Below are 22,056 nucleotides of genomic sequence, written 5' to 3'. Positions count from 1 at the left end.
TTCACCAAAGTCGTAATCATATTATGTTCGTTTTTGTAGAGGCCTTAAAACTAATTTTATGGAAATAAATATAGTTGGCAACTAGCTATAACGTAAAATAATATCAAGTATACAATAGTTATTTAAAAATATGGTGCTACAACAGGTTTGAAAAAAAATAGTGCGATGATAATCCTGTACAAATCGTACAAGGTTTATGAAATAAAAATATTATTATTAGGTTACGTTGTATCCCAGAATTGATAGATAATACGACAACGTTGAATATTGCATGTCAGCAGGAAAGCCGTGAAATAAAATATGTACTTTATGTCATAACTGTGTAGCATTATTTTCTATTTTTGAAGACTTAAATATTTCTATACTGTTGGCATATCTCCGACGAGAAGTAAGGGGGAGGGGCGTTGAGTACTCTTGGACCCTTTACAATCATGTTATTGATTATCTTGTTTATCTCTGACTAGATATATGTTTAACTACGGAGATTCGTGTAGAACTCCGACTAGCCCATGGAAGTAATGACCACGTGTCGGTGGTACACGCAGCTACGTCGTCGCTCGTGTTGCGTCAAGCTCAGCGTGTCCAGGAATTTGTTAAAGGGGGGGGAGGGTCTAAATTTTTTTAAAAATGTAAAACTGTTATACAATCAGTGGTTTGCACCTTAAGAATTTTAAATACTGAACAAACCGAGAAATTTCAAGAATTGCTGCTCGACTTTTGGACGCGTCGTCGGGACACAGCGCTCGACCAGCTGTGAACTCGTCTTTATTTTTAAATGCGGTACACGGATACGGTTAAGGTACTCCGTGGACGCGCACGCGCGGGCCGGTTTTTATTTTTAATAACAACAATATATACTGCACCGCGTGAGTGAGTGTAATAATAATAATAATAATAATAATATTGTCGGTCGTTACGCGTTGGCATTATTTCTACTGGTGCGGCGAGAAAACGAAGAGTGCCACTACGCGGTCCGGGCGGCGGCGGAAAGTCGGGAGGAACGGGAAAAAATAATATTTGTAATCCTATACCGCGGTCGTCTGCAGAGAGCAATAGCTGCTGACTTGTCGCCGTCGGAGCCGGTGCAGCCAACACGACCGGACGAACGCGGCGGCGGCAGCGGACCCGCGTTTCTATTTTTAACGTGCCGGAGCGCGACGCCGCCGGGACCGCAGCGCGCCAGCGTCGAAGCGCGATCCGCCGGCCGCGAAACGGTCCGTCGAACGCGAAACGATCCGCCGGACGCGAACAACGATCCTCCGAACGCGGCGCGCCTCTACAGTAGTAGTCAGAAATCCGTCACGACGGCGATTTACTCAACAGCCACTATATAATAATAATATTACCACAGTATATATCGTTATAATATCGGACTGTGCTGGTTTCGGTACGAAACCGTAAAGCCGTCGCGGTCACCGGAAGACCCGTTTGGTTAGGTTCGGTTAGGACGACCCGCCGCGCACCCACATATCGCTCCACCCGTCGAGGACCGCACGCCATGGCTCGACATGGGTGACCTCGCCGACACCATCGACGATCTCATATGCAGTTTCGAAAGCGATGGTAGCAAGACCATGGACACGCTGATCATGTACTTGTTCTGCTGGGCGCTCGTCGGTTTCGCCGCGCTGGCCGTCGGCAAGTTCGCCTACGGTCGGATCGCCCAGTACGCCGGCCGCAAATCGATTGCCGCCCGAACGGCCGCCGCGGCCGGCGCGGAACCGGAAGCGGCGGCCTCCGGCGACCGGAAACCGTCGCAGCTGCACCACCACCGGGTCGTGCCCCCCACGCCGCCCGTGGCCCGCAAGCGGCTGGGCTCCAAGACGGGCCGCACGTCAGCAGCCGTGGCCGGCGTGGCCGCCGGTCTGTCCGCCGTACCGGCCGCCGCGGCCGCCAGCAAGGCGTACTCGTCGGAACAGCAGCAGGCTGTCCACAGTCACCACCACAACACGCAGCACCAACGCCGAACGCCGCCCGCGGCCACCGGCAACGACCCGGACGCTGTCCGCTGGACGAACGACGTGTTGAAGTGGCTGTACGACGTGGCCGCGTCCGGCGGCGGCGGCGAACCGCCGGCCGTCGACTATCTGCTGGGCGAGTGGACGTCCGCCCTCAACGAATATACAAAAAAATCGTTTGCCGAAGTGAGTCCGTTTTATAATAATCGTAATGACATAAAACTGACGGATGATGTTTGAAAAAAATATCGTCAACGATTTACGAAAACAGATTTTAAAATTTTAGTTATATAAATGAAATTTGTTTTGAAAAAACTCAAAAATCAAAATTTGATATTTCCGGAAATATCGTTTAAATTGTTAATGTTTTGCTACATAAGAGGTTTTTTGAATGACAATAATATTATTGTCGTATAAATAACGTGTAGGAGGTTTAATTTATTATTTGTCATCAAGACTACGATGAAGATAAGGTGATTGTTGATTTTTTCGAATCTAAAGGGACTCCAAAACGTCATAATCGCACATTTGTCATGTACAGGAGGTTTTTTTGTGTGGACGACATAACAATATTATTATTGTAAAAGCATAAACGATCGATCGAATTATAACGCTTTTCTCTAAAATCACAAATATGTTTATATCACGTTTTATTATAGCTTTGGTGTCAAGGCTAAAGTTTTTAATAAAAACATTAAGGTTTAAGGATGAGATTGTAATATGTAAATAGTATAAACGCCTCTTTATTATTGTAGATATTATGTTAACTGAATAGCTTCTGAAAAACACTTCTAAAATGCTATTTGTTCAAAAATTTGTGTAGGATAATATTATTATCATTGCAATAATAATAATAATATAATTTTAAAAATCAATTTAAATACTAATCTTTATAGTTTTTATCGAGAATAATAATATTTAAAATTAGAAACACCTGTAGCAAATATTTTTAAGCATATTTATTACTGCATACCATATTCTTTCAGCATATCGGTATCTAAAAAAACAAAACTGAAAAATAGATTTTAAATCATGTCATCTATATTGAAATTAAATAAATTTGATAACTGAAAAACTTTAAGCAACATTAATTATATTTATTAGTAGAGCTCAAATAGTATAGCATTAAAAAGTACTCAAATATACTTTATTATATTATGTCATAATATGTCATAATATAAGTAAAATATGATAAAAATTTTTTTATCGTTTTAAATTATTATTTTTTTGATTAATTACAAAAATTAGGTAGTTATAAAATTAATTTAAAAAAAAAATGGTTTTTACATTGTTTTACATACGATGAAAAATTATATTTCTTAAACACGTAAAATTATGACAAATAAAAATTATACTACAGTACTTTTTCCAGTTTTTCACGATTAACCGCTTATTTTTCGTGATACTCAATACAGACTCATTGCTAAAAGCAAAAAAAAAAAGTATAATCATTTAAGGCTAAGTAAACCGTTAAAATAATTGTTGATATCGTAAAACTATTATTAAGTAAGTATAGAAAAAGTCAAAATATGCCCTTAACCCTAAACCAGTATAAAACGTGTAAAATACAATTTGAATAATTTGATTTACATTTTTTGTGTCATAAGACAAACTTTTAACATACAAGTATTTCTCTATTTTTGAAACATTCTACAAAATATGCATTTATTATAAAATCTGAGCCCTGCTGAATGTAGTTACGGTTTCACATTAGTAACGTAGTTCCTATTGACTGGTAGAAGGCCAAATACAAAAGTGACAGTTATACCACTTTTTTCCAAAACTTAAATAATACGTTATTTGGCCGTAATATTACTATTTTCAAACATTATTATAATTCATATAGAGGGTTATAATATATACATTCCAATCGCGATAACTCAAACCTCAATAACTTGAAAAACTTGACAACTCGAATTTTTTTTTTTATTCTCCTAAAAATATAAATTAATATGAATTCGAGTTAGATATGTTGAAGCGAATTTTTATTTTCCTTCAACTACGAGTTATCGTGACTCGATTGTACAATATATTATATATGAATACCTATCTAATATTAAACCCGCCGTTTCTGTTTTATTCGATCGATGAATTAAAATAAACGTTTTAAAGTGTCATTTGCGTTTAAAATTGGTAATAGGTAATAGGTATAGGTATTTATAACGTTGTCGTAGTATTTAAGGTAATTGGATAATTTAAGTTATGTATTTACCTAATCAATAAGCGTTTTGATGAAAATTGAATTTTTCTATTTTGATCATGACCATTGAAACCAGATGGTGCGGATACATAGGATTTATCCCCTTTCACTTTGTTTTGTCTGTCCGAAATCACTGCACTTGCGTAGTGGTTTTCAAGAAATAACGTCGGTTTATTCCGTTTCGGGTGTAACCAAACACATTAGGCACACCCGTTTATACGTACCGAATGCGATTTGTCATAATAATATTATATCATAGTTTTAACGCTATACGGACAGAACAACGAAGACGAATTATAATATCAGTTTTATATTATTCATATTATTGTGTAATTACTACTTATATATACATTATTTATCTATAATAGTATTTCTCAACTTATGGTACGCAGAAAGTTCAAAGGTGATGTATGAAGAAAAAACGCAAGTAGTTCCTAATCAGTCCTAATAAAACACTCCATACATAATCGATAATGTATAAATTTTTTTTGAGAAATAACTAAATTTGCTAAATTTTCAAAATGTGTAGCTGGTACTCGAACGTTAAAAGATTGAGAACCGCTGATCTATAATAATAATATTATTGTGTTACGCTATACCTATACCGTCTGTATAAACCCAGTAAAAAATTCTTCGAATAGACGTACAAAGTTTTGGTATAATGAGGCTTTAGACGAAAATTGATGTAAAAATTAAAATTGATAATCATGTCATATTATATTGAAAATAAGCCAAGTAGTGTTTCTTATTTATAACTTTTAAGCAAAATCACAATTTACCACATAAAAAAAAAAAATGTTTATTTTGTTGTCCACTATGTTCATTATATTGACTATACTACCGTTTTTTTTGTGTTATATTTTTTTCAAATACGTTATGTTTATAGACACATCAAATTTTTTTCATTAGAACTTCCTAAGTGTTTTAAATAGTCATTATACAATACCATTTTAATTGAAAAAACAATTAATAATATTTTATTACATTTTAATTTAAAAGTTTCTATCATCCACCAAACTATTGTAACATTGGAATCTCTACAGTTAAAGGAAAAATTCATCAAAATACAATTTATAAGACATTATAATTATTATACATAATGAAATTTACCTTATGGCTTATAGGTATAAATGTACAGTCGTTAAGTTGATTTTAAATCATTTACTAATTTTAGTTGAATTTAAGAGTTAAAAAAAAACAACCAACTATGTAACCTGCAGGCTGCATGTTTGACTCTTAACTGCCTAGTTAATGACCAGTTCTCATCTTCATTTAACATATTTATAAGACCAAAGATTTAATGTTATTAATTATTGTTGTGTGTTATATATTTTTATGTTATATTAATATATTATCGGAATATCACACACTTCTGCCATAAATTGGGCCGCACGTTATCCGGGAGACTTCTATTTTGTTTCTATATCCAATGGTTTAGGGTGTAGTGTTTGGAAATTCAATACGATTCACGCGCGAGGTGACACGACCGACGCGACAAGACGTGCCGAACAGCGTAAATATAATAACAATAATGATTAATGTATAATAATATTATCGTGTTTGATATTGGCGTGGGCAGTGTATAAACAACAGACTGTGCGCGGCCCAAACTAATTGCGTACGCCGTACGGAGTGATAATCTCGTATTAAATGTAAATATATTCACGACTTGCAGTTACGCGTTAATTGTGCAGAGCAGTGTACATAATAATATAACATTATAATACGATGATAAAGTGTTTGTGCTGCCATCAATTAGCAATAGTTTTGTTTATATTATTTTACCGATTACCGGACGAGATAATCCGCTGGTCATTTAGCAAGATCCGTTTTTTGAAATATGTACGGACTTAAGCCAGAGGACATTATAATATGTCGTACCGCCTCTCCCTAAATTTTTGATGTAGCTGACGGAAACCCGTGATTACTCGTCCTATTCCTAAGGTCTTATAGGGGATAAACGAAATAAATATAGTAATTATTAACCAAGTCTGGGTTAGACAGTAATTTTTTTCAGTTTGTCTAGTTAAGTTTATATAGAAAAATGTAAACTATAAGTTTAAGTTTATTGGTTTCTTTTCTATCTTTTTAACTTGGCCAAAATTACAAGTTGATTAGAAAAAAGTAGCTTTACTTAGTTATTTTTGTAACTGAATATTTACATCCGTATCAAAGCGTAATAAGTAAATTCAATGAAAGTATGAACACAAAATCAAAAGTATATTGGTAGTTAAAACAATACCTAGTCAACGAATAATTAAGAGAAAAGTTGGCCATTAAAACAGAAGGTCGGTCGGTCACTCGTCAAATATTAAAATTATTGATATGCTTGCTGTACGAGTGTAGGTAGTCTTATTTAATATAATTTAATATTATTATGTGATTAAGTATGATTTCATTAAATTATATTTATACCTACCTATATAATATTTTAGCTGTAGTTTTTTTACCGAAATTAAATACCTAATGCAACGTACAAATTACATTACAGAAAAATAGAAAATACTTCAGAATAGCAAGAATTAAAAATAAACTAATGGTTTTGCTATTGTGTGTATTTTTTTCGAAAAATAATTTTGAATCAGTAAAAGCTTTCCAAAACTTTCGAATATCACTTAACAACTGTCTGTTGATGTCTTTAGTATTTTTTTTTAACTACAGGAAAATAACCATTTTTTCTCTGGGGCTAACTTTTAGTAGCCCTAAGGTACTAAGTTTTTGAATTTTGTATGAATTGATTAAAAAAAATTAATTATAATGTGTAAAAAAGTTGTCCAGAATTTATTATTTCGTAAATAAAAAACGAATATTGTTTATTATCTAAGTCTGAGAAAGAATGTCTACGATGTCTACGCGCAAGAATTATTTCTGTGGTTCACAAGTAAAGAAAACGTTTTGCGTGTCGTGGAATTTGTGCAATTTTCATGTGTATCCGTATAAATATTTTCTCTAAAACAACAACAGTATCTATATGCCAAAATTTAATGTTTTACAAAAATAAAGCAGTTATTTGACAATAAAATTAAAATTATAAATTAGCGATAAGGAGAGTAAATTAATGGAAAAAATAACGTGTTAATAAGTTAGGTATACGTTAAGAACATCAAGCTACAAGTTAATAATTAACAAACGGTATATTAATTAACTTTTAAAATTCAAAATTAATTCGTGGGCATTTTTTTTCTTTGAAATATTGTTTTTTCAATATGGCTGATTTAATTATTATGATTAATCAACAAACTATTAAATTGATAATATATATTATTAAGGGTAATATTGATAAAGATATGTTATGATTTACAAGCTGATTCTTTTAAATTTGAAAATATACTCATTTTCTTGTTTTAGAAATATTTTTCTTAAATTTTCTGAAGATTAAATACTTTTTCAAGTTCTTGAATATTTACTGAACTACTTGTTCAAAATATTATTAGTTTATTACATTATAAATATCATAAAAAATAATGATATCAATAAAAAGATTTCGAAGAACGTATACAAATATATAATTAAAGCGATAGAAAATATTAAAAAATATAATCTATTTTCAAAAATATCTGGTGTTGTGGTGACTTAAAATTACGTTGAAAAAATATTTACAAAAATTGTAATACTTTTTAAAATGAGTCTTAACAAAACCTTTAAAAGAATCAAACATTTTATTCGTGTAGAATCGTATTTCTTATATTAAATTAAATTTTAATTCTTAAAGCGTTGTTTTTGTTATCTTGGAATTCAACAATAGTTACCACTTGCTCGGTACAAGTTGGCAAATGGGTTGTTCAAAACAAAAATTTTATGAAAATCTCTTAAGCTCTAGCTTACAGTGGTGGCTTTGAGAAAATGGCCTCGTTAATAAACATATCAAAGAGCTTGATAAAAATATAACTACTAAAGGTTAGGACTACTTTTTTGATTTTTAATAAATATTTTTAGATAAACCCGATCAATTATAATTCAATCATATATTATTAAATTATGAATTAATTTGGTAAGTAGCTGTTATAAAATTTTAAAATCTAAATAGTAATCATACAGTTTTATTTTCAGCAATATTTATATTGAAAAAATAAATTACAAAATCCATAAATATTATTTGGTTGTAAAGTGTAACTCTGCATTTTATTCTTGTAAATAATCATTTTCGTAATATGTAATATTTATAATTGTATACTAAAAAGCGAAAGTATTAATAGTAAAGCAATAACTATGAAGTAGAAAGAATGAAAATTAAAATAGTGAAGTATAATAGTAGCAAATATAATATACAGGCATCAGTGCATAAATGAAAAAGATGAAATACATCTGTGATCAAAATATGAATACTTAATTTTATTATACATAGTTAAATATACGATTTACTAGGAAAAGGATACATGTAAAATAAAAGTTAAATTAAATTTTTTATGCAAATTTATACCGAAATATATATATTATATTTACATACAACAAAACATGAACAAATTTGTCAATTATGGTTAAGTACAGTTTGGGGAATTTATTATTATGCTTTATACGCTAAATTAATAAGAACAGAACGTCAAAATTTTTAAAATAATATTATGTATCGCTATTATAATATTCTACACAACAATAATAATTGAATATTTTAAGCAATGGAAATGATATTCTATGACATTGAATTTGTTTCGAAATAAAATGTGTGTTATTAAAATAACAATAAATAAAAGGTATTTTTGACTTAAAGTTTTACAATAAAATTGGTCAAAAAATAATTTCAGTAGAGCTTATGTTTATTTTACAGAACAAAAATTAGCACCATTAGAATTCACATGTTTTTTACAAGTTAATAAGCCCTATTGGCAGGATCTACAGCAATTATTTGGAAATATTGAAGTTATTAATAATAAAAATAAAATAATAAGCCCACGTCATATTTTTTTGTACAATAGCCGGTAAATACGATTGATAAAAATAAAAATAAAGTAAATATAAAGATAATAATATAGTGCGTTACAGTGTGACAGGTTTTTGGAAGTACAAGGCTCTTCAAAGAGATTTTTAATGTTGATCTTTTGCAAGGTACTTCGTCTGTTGTTCTCTCTTTTAACGTTGATTAGTTAAATATACGCATTCTGCGAAGATAACATTTTTTAAATAAGTGAAAAACGATGTGAGGAATTGCATTGCTTGAATAATTTAATCAAAGGAGACCACCATGCATCTAGCCCTTCCGTAAACCATGTAAAGTAAAAGTTACAAAAAAAATTATAGTTTTAAAATAATATAATGAAAATATTAGATTAATAATTATGATTTAAGTCATAAATTAATTTACCATTTAACGAATATTAAAATAAATTACTTATATAGCAATATAACAATGATATGATTTCAAGAAATTTAATATATTTATTAATAATACAGAATACAGACCGTCTTCGCTTAGAATCCCTTTTCCTGCTATTCAATGATTTATTGCTGAATTCAAATGTAACATACATTACGGTGACTTGCTCTATAATAAATATTAATGAATTACTCTCGACGTTTACTGTTCAGTCGAGTGGTTTTACACCTTTTTTATTTTGGATTTCGTCTTTCTTCACGATAAATACTTTGCATTCGACTGATTTTAATAAATGGCAACATGTATATACACGCTTGATATGTAGTTACTAATTATGGCTATTATAGCAATCGATGTATTAAATAAATTATCATTTTGGGCCAAACCCGCCAGTTTCCAACATATTAATCTCCTTCCTCCAGCAAAGTGGATTGATCAAATTAATTTAAGTAACATGTACATATTATAAACAAATTTATTATATAACCTAACCTAATGGGCTCGATGCTGAGGGTTTGTCGTTCTTAATAAAAAAAAAATGTATCGTTTTCCGCTCTGTTTTCGATACGAGTCGATGTAAAATATATATATATATATATATAAGTAAGCATAGTTCACGAATGTCCATATTTTCATCGTTAAACCTGCCACATTTTCAATACATATTTGAAGATCGAGAACATCATAATAATATTATATCATGTCGAAGTGAGCCATAATAATGTAGTCGTACTCACCCGGAATAATGCCAACCGAAGCGATTGTAGTGTTCGACGATACCTAAACAATATAGTCGCTGAAAACTCCGTAATCTGCCACGGTCGTGACATTTGATATGAGTTTAATCGGTTTAATTTGAAAACGCACAATACATTGAAACGTTAATCGCGTACTCTCGAGGTATTTGTGTGCAATTGTGCGTATTATATTAATAATAATAATAATAATAATAATGATAACGATGTACAAAACGATTTCTCTTGAACTGCATTGCGTGTCAAAGGCTTGTTTGGTGTGGTATTCTTATGTGGGTGTGTAGTTGTAGAACGGCAACAGACAATGACGGTTTTATGACGACGACAACAACGGTTCATACAATCAAACAGAAACTAATTTTGCCAGTTTAAGTCATATAATAATATCATTAAAATGATATTGTATTATATGCGTTCTGTTGTTGTTCATACGATGCAGACGTTTAACAATATGCTATAGGGATTGGGGCGGTCAAGCATTATATACAATATTATCAAGACGTATGAGTAGCATACAAATTGCGCCTACCGTGTCCTGGTGCTATTTGCTGCTTGTCCAGTAGGGTGATGCTCAAGGTGGAGAGATTCGTGGGATTTGAACATTCTTCCTCTTTATTGATCGGTAACTGGTGGGTAAAATTCACATTATGGTGTAATTTTCTCATTTCTAGACGACTAATGAAACAACTATTAATTAATTTTTTATGTAGGTAATAAAATAAAATAATTTCAATGTTAGTAGCATTGTTAACCCATTTAATGATATAAAAATATACATATTTAGCCACCCACGTCGTTTTTTTAATTAACATTAAAATCCTAAAAATATTGAAAAAATTTAATAACAAATATAAAATTATTTAAAACGTGAATCATACTAAGTTAAACGTAAGTGTGGTGGAAAGATTTTATAAGCGAAGTGATCGGTTTTTATTTACAAATATATGGACTGATCAAAACTTATGCCTTCCCTTTTAACAACTGAAATGACAAATAACCATGAGTTGGGTCTTAAATTTCAAAAACAGTATGTATTAGGTCTCGACGTATTTTATCGACTACGTGAGTTGGGTCCCAGTATATTTATTTTGGGAAAACTCGAGTTTGGTTATTTTAGTCTATTTGCGTTAACAAGGAGACACTGCATAAAGATTACCTAAGTCTCTCCTAAACATTTTGTTTTTTTGTTACTTTAATCTAACCTAACATGATGATTATTTAAATAATGTGATTGTTATTATTTTTTTTTCATAAAATTTATTTTACTACACAGCTTAATTTTATTTTATTTTTTTACTTTCATAATTATTATTTTTATTATAATAAAGCTTAAATTAGAGAAAACATCTAAAAACATATCTTTTACGAAGATAATCCGATTAATTTTCCACTGGTAAATCAAAACATCATTTCCGGTTATGTTATTATCAACAGTGTTGAGATAAAATAACACCGTAAATCCAATTTGTATTTAATTTAAGCAATAAAATATTTCGGGATCTAATTCAAGTTTTTTTCCAATTGACGCCGCCACCGTGACACTTTACAAATATAAAACAAAATATTTTATCGACCCTAAATCCTCATCATTGAATATTCCTGAGCACCTACCTATGTGTGCGTGATATTATATCATTATTAGATTTTTGTGATATCGAAAAAAAAATTTACTCAGAAATTATCCAACCATAAACGTCGTCAAATGAATAAAAAATTAGAAAACAAGTACCTAACGAAACTAAATTGATTGGCGACTACTTCTATCTATACGTGATCCGGTGCGATAGGAGTTTAATATAGACCTGTTTGAGTTGAATTACGCATGTTAACAGTTATAATAATATTATGTTTGTACATAGTTTGTCTTTGATCTTCACTTATTTAATTTTCACTTCAGTAGCTGATACTCATCGTTCACCAGTTATCGATGTTAATATTGTAATAGTGATTCACTATAAAAGTAAATCTTAACATAGTTTGATATTTTAAAAAAAATACATGATTCATTTTTAGGCAATTGAATGCGGGGTACTATTAATTTAATTTAAATATATATAAATTAATTTAATTATACAAGCCTTCCCTTATAAATTAATATGATTTAAATTATTTAATAAGATTTTGGCTAAAGTTACTGTGGAATTGGATTTTTAATAATTCAATTAAAATTGTGTTAAAATCATATTTTTATTTCTTTAAGTTTTATTTTTTACTTTATTAATACAATTATTTAGGTTAATTAAATTAAAATAATTTTGTAATATTATTTAGTATCTGGTACAATTTTTTGTTGTATCTCATTACGATGTCAAGGTTAGCCGAAATGGAATTGTCTGTACAATATTGTACAACTAACAATTTTAATTCAAAACAAATTTTATTTTAATGTGAATTGTAAATTTAATGTTTTTCTAAGATCAACAAAACAGATTTCTGATTCTGAATTTAAAACATTATACACATATACTTGAAACTTCTTATTGGCTTTTATCTCTGCAGAGAAAAATAATACTTAGGGTATACTATTACAACGAATATTGTTCAAACCAAAAGTTTGATAAATATCTGTATACAAAAAATATTAAAGCAGTAATTAAAACCACAAATGTATAAAATACGCGATCTTACACAGGTTGTTTCTGAAATATGAATGAGGTTAGTAACATAAGTATACTTACTGCGACGTTTCAATAAAGGTTTTTTTTTAAATTTTTGTTTTATTTTCAAAATCCGGATTTAATCAAACTTTTTTTATTATATTATTTTAAACATAAAGATAAACACTCGAATTGTGTTTTTCTTATACGAATCGAGATGTGACTATGTTTTTTAGGTTGCTGTGAATTTTTACGCTTGAATCTTGACCTAAAAAAGAAAAAAATGATACCTACATCGATTAGAATGAGAACTTTTGCAAAGATAAAAAAAACGTGAAATTTATTTGTTGTCGTTTAATATTAATGAACATGATTAATTAAAACAATACGTTTTACAATTTCAACTTATAAAATAGAATAAAAAAAAATAACAAAATTAAGGTTAACAGATTTTTATATGATCGAATTTATTGTCATACATATAATTTATATGTTTATCAAAATATTGGTTACTTTTATATGTAATTTGATAAGTTGGAGATAAAAGAAATTAACTATTGGTATATTAATACTGAAATCGAGTTTTTTTGGTGACAACAGTAACATATTATTTTGTACTGGTTATTAGTGTAATAGGTATAATTTCAATTTATTTTTAAAATTTACAAGTTTTTATTTAAATTTTTAATAATAGAGTACAGTAATGTTGAATATGCCGATATGGTTAGTTTAAGTGCATTGAAGTTAACGGAGGGGGTTCCATTGAATATAAATTTTGTAGATAAAAATTAATTTTCAAAATGAACTGTATTTGATTATGATTATTTTACAATGTACAATACTGTGTTAATTAATAATGTTTGTTAACTGAGTATTAATAAATTTCACTGTTATATTTTATCTTGTAGAGTTCTCATACAAATTGATGATCACATCACATTGTTTTTAGTCAAACCTCGAGCGCTAAAACGATTTAACATTTTGATTCGTTAGAGAATTTTGAAAAAAATATAATTTTAATTTTTATATTTTCATTTAATATTCTACAAATAAATTAAATAAGTCCAGATTTTAAAAATAAGTAAAAAAATTAAAAAAAAAATTTTAATTTGGCCACTGCAGTAGGTATGGTTATTCTTTCAGAAACGTACAATCCTTATTTTAATTCCTTAAGTTTATTATATTTACACTAAATAGTAAATAGAATATTTAATTGTTGTAAAAAGATATTTTTTATAATATATAAGTAGTACGTTTACAAAGAACTTTTATAATCAAGTCAGTAGAAGACAAAAGTATTTACAATTACAATACGTCGTATGTGCACGTTATACATTTCTAGACAATTTAATAAAAATAACAAATTATGTCATAGGCTCTATCTGAACCAAGTGAATAATAATTTTTAAAAATTAATATTACATATTTTTTTTATTCAAATTACCTACAGGTTAAGATATCACGTTTAAGTTTTTAATTTAAATAATGTATAATCAAGTTTATACTAAGTTTATAATAAATGAATATTATTTTGTTTCACAATAGATACTTTTATAATATCTTAATCATAAACTTTAAATTCGTTTAATTTATATGAAAAATGAAAACTTAAATGCAATATATTTTCACCAGTTTAAGACTTCTTTTAGTTGCAAAAACTATTTAGTATTTTATTATTAAGAAGTATTAGAAAATAAAAACTTAATAAGATTAAATAATACTGATTTATCTTTTCACTTCTTCACTATACTACCTACTTCCTATATTTGTTCGTTTAGTTTAAATAGTTACCTGAGCCATAATAATATAAAACAAATTGCGCATATTGTTGTATAATACATTTAAAATCCTTGTAAATCGTGAACAAGTCTTGTCAAACTTTATATTTTCGCAGTGAAAAATATATTTTCCATTTAAAGATATGATTAGGATTGGCACTCCTTGAAATTGATTTAACAGTGAGTTTTCGTGGGCTTAAAATGTTCTAAAAGTATTAAAGAAATAAAAAAGACTGAATTATTTTATAAATTGTATTAAATTTAAATTATTAACAGTTATATAATATTAATAATTTTAAATTTTTATTTTAAAGAGAAACATTATTATGTATCTAATACAGTGCACCAAGGTCTGAGATTGATTATCAGAATTTAGCGATGCTGTATTTTTTTTTTAATGAAACGTTGCTATGAATATAATTAATTTAAATAATAAAGTCATAAAACAGTTATCTAATATTCTAAATAAAGAAGACTTGACATCATATTTAAGCATTTTTGATTTTTTGTAACAAAGTGTAGCGGAACGGTTGCAAAATCATCATAGAATAATAAAATGGTAACTAATAAAATAAATCGTACCCGTCTATTCCACTCAAAACGATCTAAGCCTACGATTCGGAGCGTAACACAGATTCGACCCGCCATAAAATAAAAGGGTTGGAGACTTCTGGTTTAAACAATTGCCATCGAATGTTTAATAAAATATTTCTGCCACGTTGCTACTATAAGACTTTTCAATTTACTTTCATTATTCATTTTATTAACCAGTCCGTCCTATATAATATCTGTTCATTAATCCCCGACCCGCGACCCCGCGAGTATGTGACCAAACGACGTTTTATAGCCATACTTTGCACCTCGTAAACCGTCTGACTGTCATGATATAATAATATAAAGCTGCGGCTTTTTCCCTAATATATACGTATACAATATATTATACTGTACACCATACCGACAGTAAAAATACTTAAACGCTTTTGCACGAACTTTATTAAAACAAAACTAGCACTATAGAGTTTTACGTGCGTTCACGTTTTCAACGATCGCACATAATAATATAATAATATAATATAGTTATAGTGTATAACGCATAAATCAATCGATTTTTATTACGGTTAATCATACCGTCATCACTGCCATATAGTTATCCGTTTCGACGTGGGGAGGGGCGTCTATGTATTTTCGGAATTTGATACTATTAGTATTTAAAACTATACACACGATAATATTAATTATTATTGCACTGTAGTAGTGAAAAATCGTTTTCTCGTGACGTTTGCGAAAATAATTTAGTGCGACCATTAATTTTACGAGGCTCGCGAGAATTAATTTTGCATAAACCGACGGTCGACGGTTATCGAATAAAAGTTTCAAAATTGTTTTATCATTTCATGCGTTTAACCGTGTTTGTTTTTTTTCATTCCGCAAACAATGAGTATAAATATTTGTTGTTTTTTTTGAACTGTGTTGAGTTATTCAATTTTGGTCTTTGAAGAAATGAATACATTTTATTATATCGAATTATTATATTTCACCTCGTTAACAAACGTTAAGTAAATAACAATAATAGTTTCTTTATAGGGTCTCTAGATACTTAATTTAAAAATAAAGGTATTTCGTCTTACATCTTACCTGAAAATATGACGAAAATAGAATTTAAAGTTTCAAGCGTGTAATTTGCCGTCATTCAAATTTACCTACCGGTTGATCCATTTAACGTAAGATACTGATTATATTTTAAAAACTTTTAACGTTTACGGAAACATCCTTTTTATAAAAAAGAAAAGTATTTTATTTTTATCGTATTTTAATTTTTTTAATTGCAAGATGCATTTTTAGTTCTTTATCAACCAGAATACTTTTTGGAATTTTTTGATAAGTAAATATCGAATTTTGTTTGAGCAGTTTCTTAGTTCCACGCGCAATTTTTTGACCATATAAAATCCTTATAGCTGTGTTTCAATTCTTTCGCTCGTTTTGTACATGTATATACATGAATTTCATTTCTTTTTTTAATGGAACAATTTTAAATTTACTTTAATTAAATAGGTATATATTTAACTACTTCTGTGGAATAAAATGTAACGGTAATCGTAACTGGTTAAAAAAATATCAAAAACAGGTATAAAGATATATATTATAATTTCATCTGAGTATACAAAATTTCATCACAGTGGGGAATAGTCTTGTAAAGTATATTTGAGTAAATTAAGCATTTTTATGGTATAAATAATATTTTGTGTAATCCATTATAAAATATTTGAAATGTAGCGTTTATATCGTTTATAGTTATAGTTGACATATTTTATACTCACCAATATTATTTATTCCTGAAATCTGTTTTTTTTTTTAAACGCATTTGTGTTCCTATCATTTGGAATATTAAATTAATTTTATTGAGTTTTGTAATCCAGCTTTGTGTATAAAGCTCACTAATCATAAAATTATAATGTACATTCATATTAATATTTGATTAATACAATAGATACGATTAAAACTAATCTAAATTGAATTCGGTATCAACCTTGCCACCTGTAAACCGTTTAATTTGAATACCTACAACATATATTTATTATTCTATATGCATATGTGTGAAGACTGAAGAGCACTCGTGGAATTTTATAATGGAGAAAATAGATAGCCTTCCCCGTCAAATTATAATTTATAAAATATATTTTAATGTTATAAAATTTAAAATTTTTTTTGTTAAAACGTTATATTTGAATATTATTTTTATATCATTACTAGTTTGCTATTTAAATATTTAAGGCGGTCTATATTCACTTGAATAAGTTTAGTTAGTTAAATATTTATAACTACATTGAGTATTTAGTTATCACTAAATATTATACAGTTAATAAACAATTTTAAAACAAGTCTGTTTTTTAGTCTTTTTTTTAAAATTAACACCTAGGTCACACATTAGTACATTACTCATCAGTGTGTGTGACAATCAGTTTTTTAAAATAATTAACTATTTTGTACTAATTTATCATACTATTTCTGTTTTTTTTTCACACCTTTTAATGACTTATTAATTTATTAGTCAGTGTCAACGTGTACCCATCAGTCATTTAGATTTACTGAAAGCTTATAACGGACAATTAATCTAATTAAGTTATTGAATTCATTAGAGAATTAAGAACTTAAATATTTTAATTTAAAAGCTTTAAACAAATTAACTTTTTGACTATCTAATGAGGGTACAAATGGGATCATTTAAATGGATAGATTTTATAAAATACGGATAATATCTACTGTATAACTCGATATATTTTCACTAATTTTACAATTTCCCAAAATTTCAAGGACCCTTTTTTGTGTTAACCAGTTTACATTTATTACTTGTAAATTATTTAAAGGAAAGAAGTGCTTACTATTATACTTTTAAACAAAGTATAACTATGACTTTGTTATATTTTTAATTTTTATCTTCTCCACCCCCCCCCCCAACCAAAACCCATAATTTATGCAACTAAATATATTAAATGTTTCATGTATTAAAAATCATTTACTCAAAATAATCTAACCCACATTGATGGTTTTCGAGCGACACTAGTAATATGTATTTTTATCTTGCCAAGTTATTTATAAGTTTTACTGGCAAGATGTTGCCGATGATGTTTGCACCACAAATACCTGTATAATATTATATTCGTTTAGTGTGCTGATTGTAGAGTATATACGCCATACCTAATATTAATTTTTCCATCACAAGCTCAGTAATCTGCAGGTGTCTCAAAAAGACATTCTACATATGTTTTTTCTTAAGTGTTTTATGTATGATGGTTTGAACTAAAGTAAAATTAACATTTAAAGACTGAAATGTATATTTGTACCTATTTCCGTTGTTGGTTGATGCGTAATTTATTAAAAAATATAATTCAGGGAAAATACAGGAAAATTAATTTTGGGCTACCACGTGATATTTGAATTTTTTTTTATTTCAAAACCTTGATAAATTAACGTTAAAATGAGTTATTCAATTATCATATAATATACACCAGATTTTCAATTATTGCCTTTCATATTTAACATTTACTGGCTAATTTCTTCTTGAGTATTATACTATTATCCATGACAATACAAAATTTCCGAGATAATTTATTTTTGATTACCTAAATATTTTTTCATATCAGGAAACTTTTATAAAAATCCAATTATCATCATTATCTAGATTCATAAAACTGCTAAGTTCATATATGATACTCAAGGCACTTGTTAATATCTAAGAAATTGGTAGCGTAGTCAACTTGTTAAAAATTATTCGTGCCAAAATGTCCAATAAACATTTGTTCAAATCATAAGTTTTGAAATTAAATTTTGAAATTTCATATTATTTCATTTGTAATTTAATTTGTTAAATTATTCAATGAAATAACCTTAAAAGTTAAAGTTTGGCAAGTAGTAGTTTTCTAAGACCTGGCTAAATTAAGTTTAAAAAAAAAGAACATTAAAGTATCACGTTTACTAGAATTAAAAAAAAATTGAGCATTATTCTACATTAATAGTTTTTATTATTGTTGAAAGTTTGAATAAAAATTGTCAAAAATCATAAATATTTAAAAATTGTTTCGTAGTTATAAGTTTGTAAATTTTTAAATTTTCATACATTAAGTTTAAACATTTAATATAAAATTCTTTATAAGTAGTTCAAAGTAGTTAATTCAAAATTAAATATTTAAACGAAAAATAAGATTTTTAATTATATTTATCTAGTTTGAAAATATTATTCGTGGTTTTTGATAATGCTATGTATGTTATCTTATTCTTTACACAATTTAATTTTCATTTTAGTTTCATTTTAAGCTATTGTCAACTTATATCATGAACCTATTCACACTATTTTATAATGGAAGACGATATGAGCTTAAAATTTGATAATAATTACTAAAGATTTAAATATATTATACTATTGTAATAATTTAAATTTAATTTTATAATTATAATAAATGCAATTTTTAGGAAAAAATTTAATTAATCTACTACTATTTTAATATTGGTAACAAATTAATATATGCAATATAAATTACTCTAGGCCATCTTCCCTTGGAATCGTTTATCGTATACGATGGACAGTGTTATCTATATATATTGTTATTAAATTAAAATTTAACACGTCATTCATTACAGGACCTGCTCGATACCTAATGACAGCAGAACGGTAGTTACTTCCTCTTCTTTTTTACTATTCAAATAATTATGTATCTTCAGAGACCAATAGGACAAAAAATACACATGCTGCAGCCCATTATCTGAGTTTTAATTTTAAAAGTGGCAGACATTTATTTTTGTGTTCGCACTATTCATAGTACATTAGTATACGTAGTATGTAGCTACTAGCTAGACCTCAATATATATGTATTTTAATAATACATTCATTGAAATATACATTTTATAAGTGTGCAAAAAAAAATGGATATCGCAAACTATACTGTTTATTTATTCATGAAGAACATTTTTTTTTTTTGACAATGCACGAACAAAATGTTGACCTACATTCTTTTCAAATATTTAATGAATCACAAAATAGTGTAGTTTTATTATATTGTTCGTCGCTATTCAATAATAATTTTATATTATATTTTTCAAATTTAAATAGTTTTCGACACTTGCGCGAATGATAAATAATATTATATAGTATTAATCGAGTGTGTTTTCAAAATGAGTATATACCATTGAATATTTATTGTTGTAGTTATCGTGAAATCAAGTGTATCTATCATAAAAACTTACCATAAAAAATAAAATTATACATCAATCGTTTAAGTCGTTGAATTCAATCGTTTGAAATTTCAAATATACAATTTATACTATTGTCAATAGAAATAATTTTGGGAAAATAGATTTTTAATTTTGTTTTTGTATATTAACAAAATTATTTAATACTATTTCAGTAGTTATATTTTTAGTAACTTACCTTAGTTGATGCTGGATAACTTTTTTTTATTGTAAAATATCAATTATTTATATATTTATTGACAAAATTAAGGAGATACTTGATTTTTATCGTTAGTAATAATTGAAAATGATTACAATTACAATTTAACAGGTAGTGTCTACCATAAACATATTTTATATAAATTCCAACTACTCAAAGATAATATATATGATCGAAGTTAAGAACAAACTTATTGAAATCTGTACATTTTATTGTATTATAAAATATTAAACGAAAATAACTTAAAATATTGACATTCATTTATAAATATGACGTATAGACATAGTTTGCTGTTATTTTGTTAAACTAGGATTACTAGATACAAATGCACACTACGTATACTCCCAAATGAATTTACCAAATATATCACCAGTAACTATACACAATATGAAGTGCTGATTTTTCTTCTAGAATATATCATTCACTACCTATCTGTTTAGTATTCTGTAATATTTTGGTAAATAACTACTAAATGTTTAAAGTTTATTTTGGCTGTCTAAATAATATTTTACTGCATTTTAATCTAGTAAAAATGCCCAATAAACAATATTCTCTAATAACGTATTTTTTGAAACATTGTCGGTTATCGTCTTTTTATTAAGCAGTGCAACATTATTTAATATATTTCAGATTCTATAAGATGCATTGTATTTATTAGTTTTGCTAATACACTATGATTGTTGACTGTTTACTTGCAGTAAAACAGTTCCAAATATACTTCACGTAGAATGTTTTTAAATCATAAATTGAATTTAAAAAAATACAATAATATATATTTCATCACTGTTCAAGTTTCACATATAATATATGTGTTTAAACTATATTAAATTCAATGTTGATACTTATATTATTTTTATCTCGCACGTTGCTTATGAATTTACGAGTTTACCATTAAACTTGAACATTTTGCAGTACGAAAATCATATTCTGAATAATTAACATTTTGATATTATGCTCGATGAGTACCTACCTAATATTGTTATTTTTTGTATAATAACTCGTCCAATATCGTAGCTAAAACATTTAGGGGAAAAATTTGACTTGTGTTTTTATTGTTGAATATTAAATGGATTTCATGAAAAAAAAAAAATAATAAACAATGGAATACGTAATAGCGTTATGTTAATACATTATATATGTTTTCATAGTCTGTAATCCTTTAATGGAAAATTTAATTAATACACATAATATACAATATAATTATATTATAAAATATTATATTATTTTATTAAAATATTGACATCTGATCTACTTGTAAAGTTACTTTTTTAGTACCTATCCCATGAGATGGTATAAAAAGACTCAAACAACAAAATTTACATCATTGCTTTACGATAGCCCATTAATTTTAAGAATAATCTCTTGCACTGAATGAAACGGATTATACTGTCAATATTGATGTTACACATCTTGTTTGTGGATTACTCGTAAATAAAGTCAGATTTTCTCTTTGGTAGTTTGAAAGGTTATTAAGTAAGTATTACTTTTATTCAAAATATATCAATATATATAT

General features: G+C 28.0%; 1 protein-coding gene across 3 annotated transcripts in view; it reads left to right on the top strand.

The window, feature by feature from the left end:
* Positions 1-1,075: 1,075 nt before the first annotated feature.
* The window catches only part of LOC132923875 (uncharacterized), a 115,897-nt gene continuing 94,916 nt past the window's right edge, over positions 1,076-22,056 (top strand). The window contains exon 1 of one of the 3 annotated variants that reach the window (XM_060987857.1): positions 1,076-2,144. In XM_060987857.1, the coding sequence (XP_060843840.1) occupies positions 1,509-2,144 (636 nt within the window). In that variant the 5' untranslated portion in view covers positions 1,076-1,508. The remainder of the gene's footprint in view (positions 2,145-22,056) is intronic. The other 2 variants (XM_060987855.1, XM_060987858.1) reach the window with 2 other exon arrangements.

Source organism: Rhopalosiphum padi, chromosome 3 (genome assembly GCF_020882245.1).
Source record: "Rhopalosiphum padi isolate XX-2018 chromosome 3, ASM2088224v1, whole genome shotgun sequence".
Lineage (NCBI taxonomy): Eukaryota > Metazoa > Arthropoda > Insecta > Hemiptera > Aphididae > Rhopalosiphum > Rhopalosiphum padi.
This window is presented reverse-complemented; position numbering and strand designations above follow the sequence as displayed.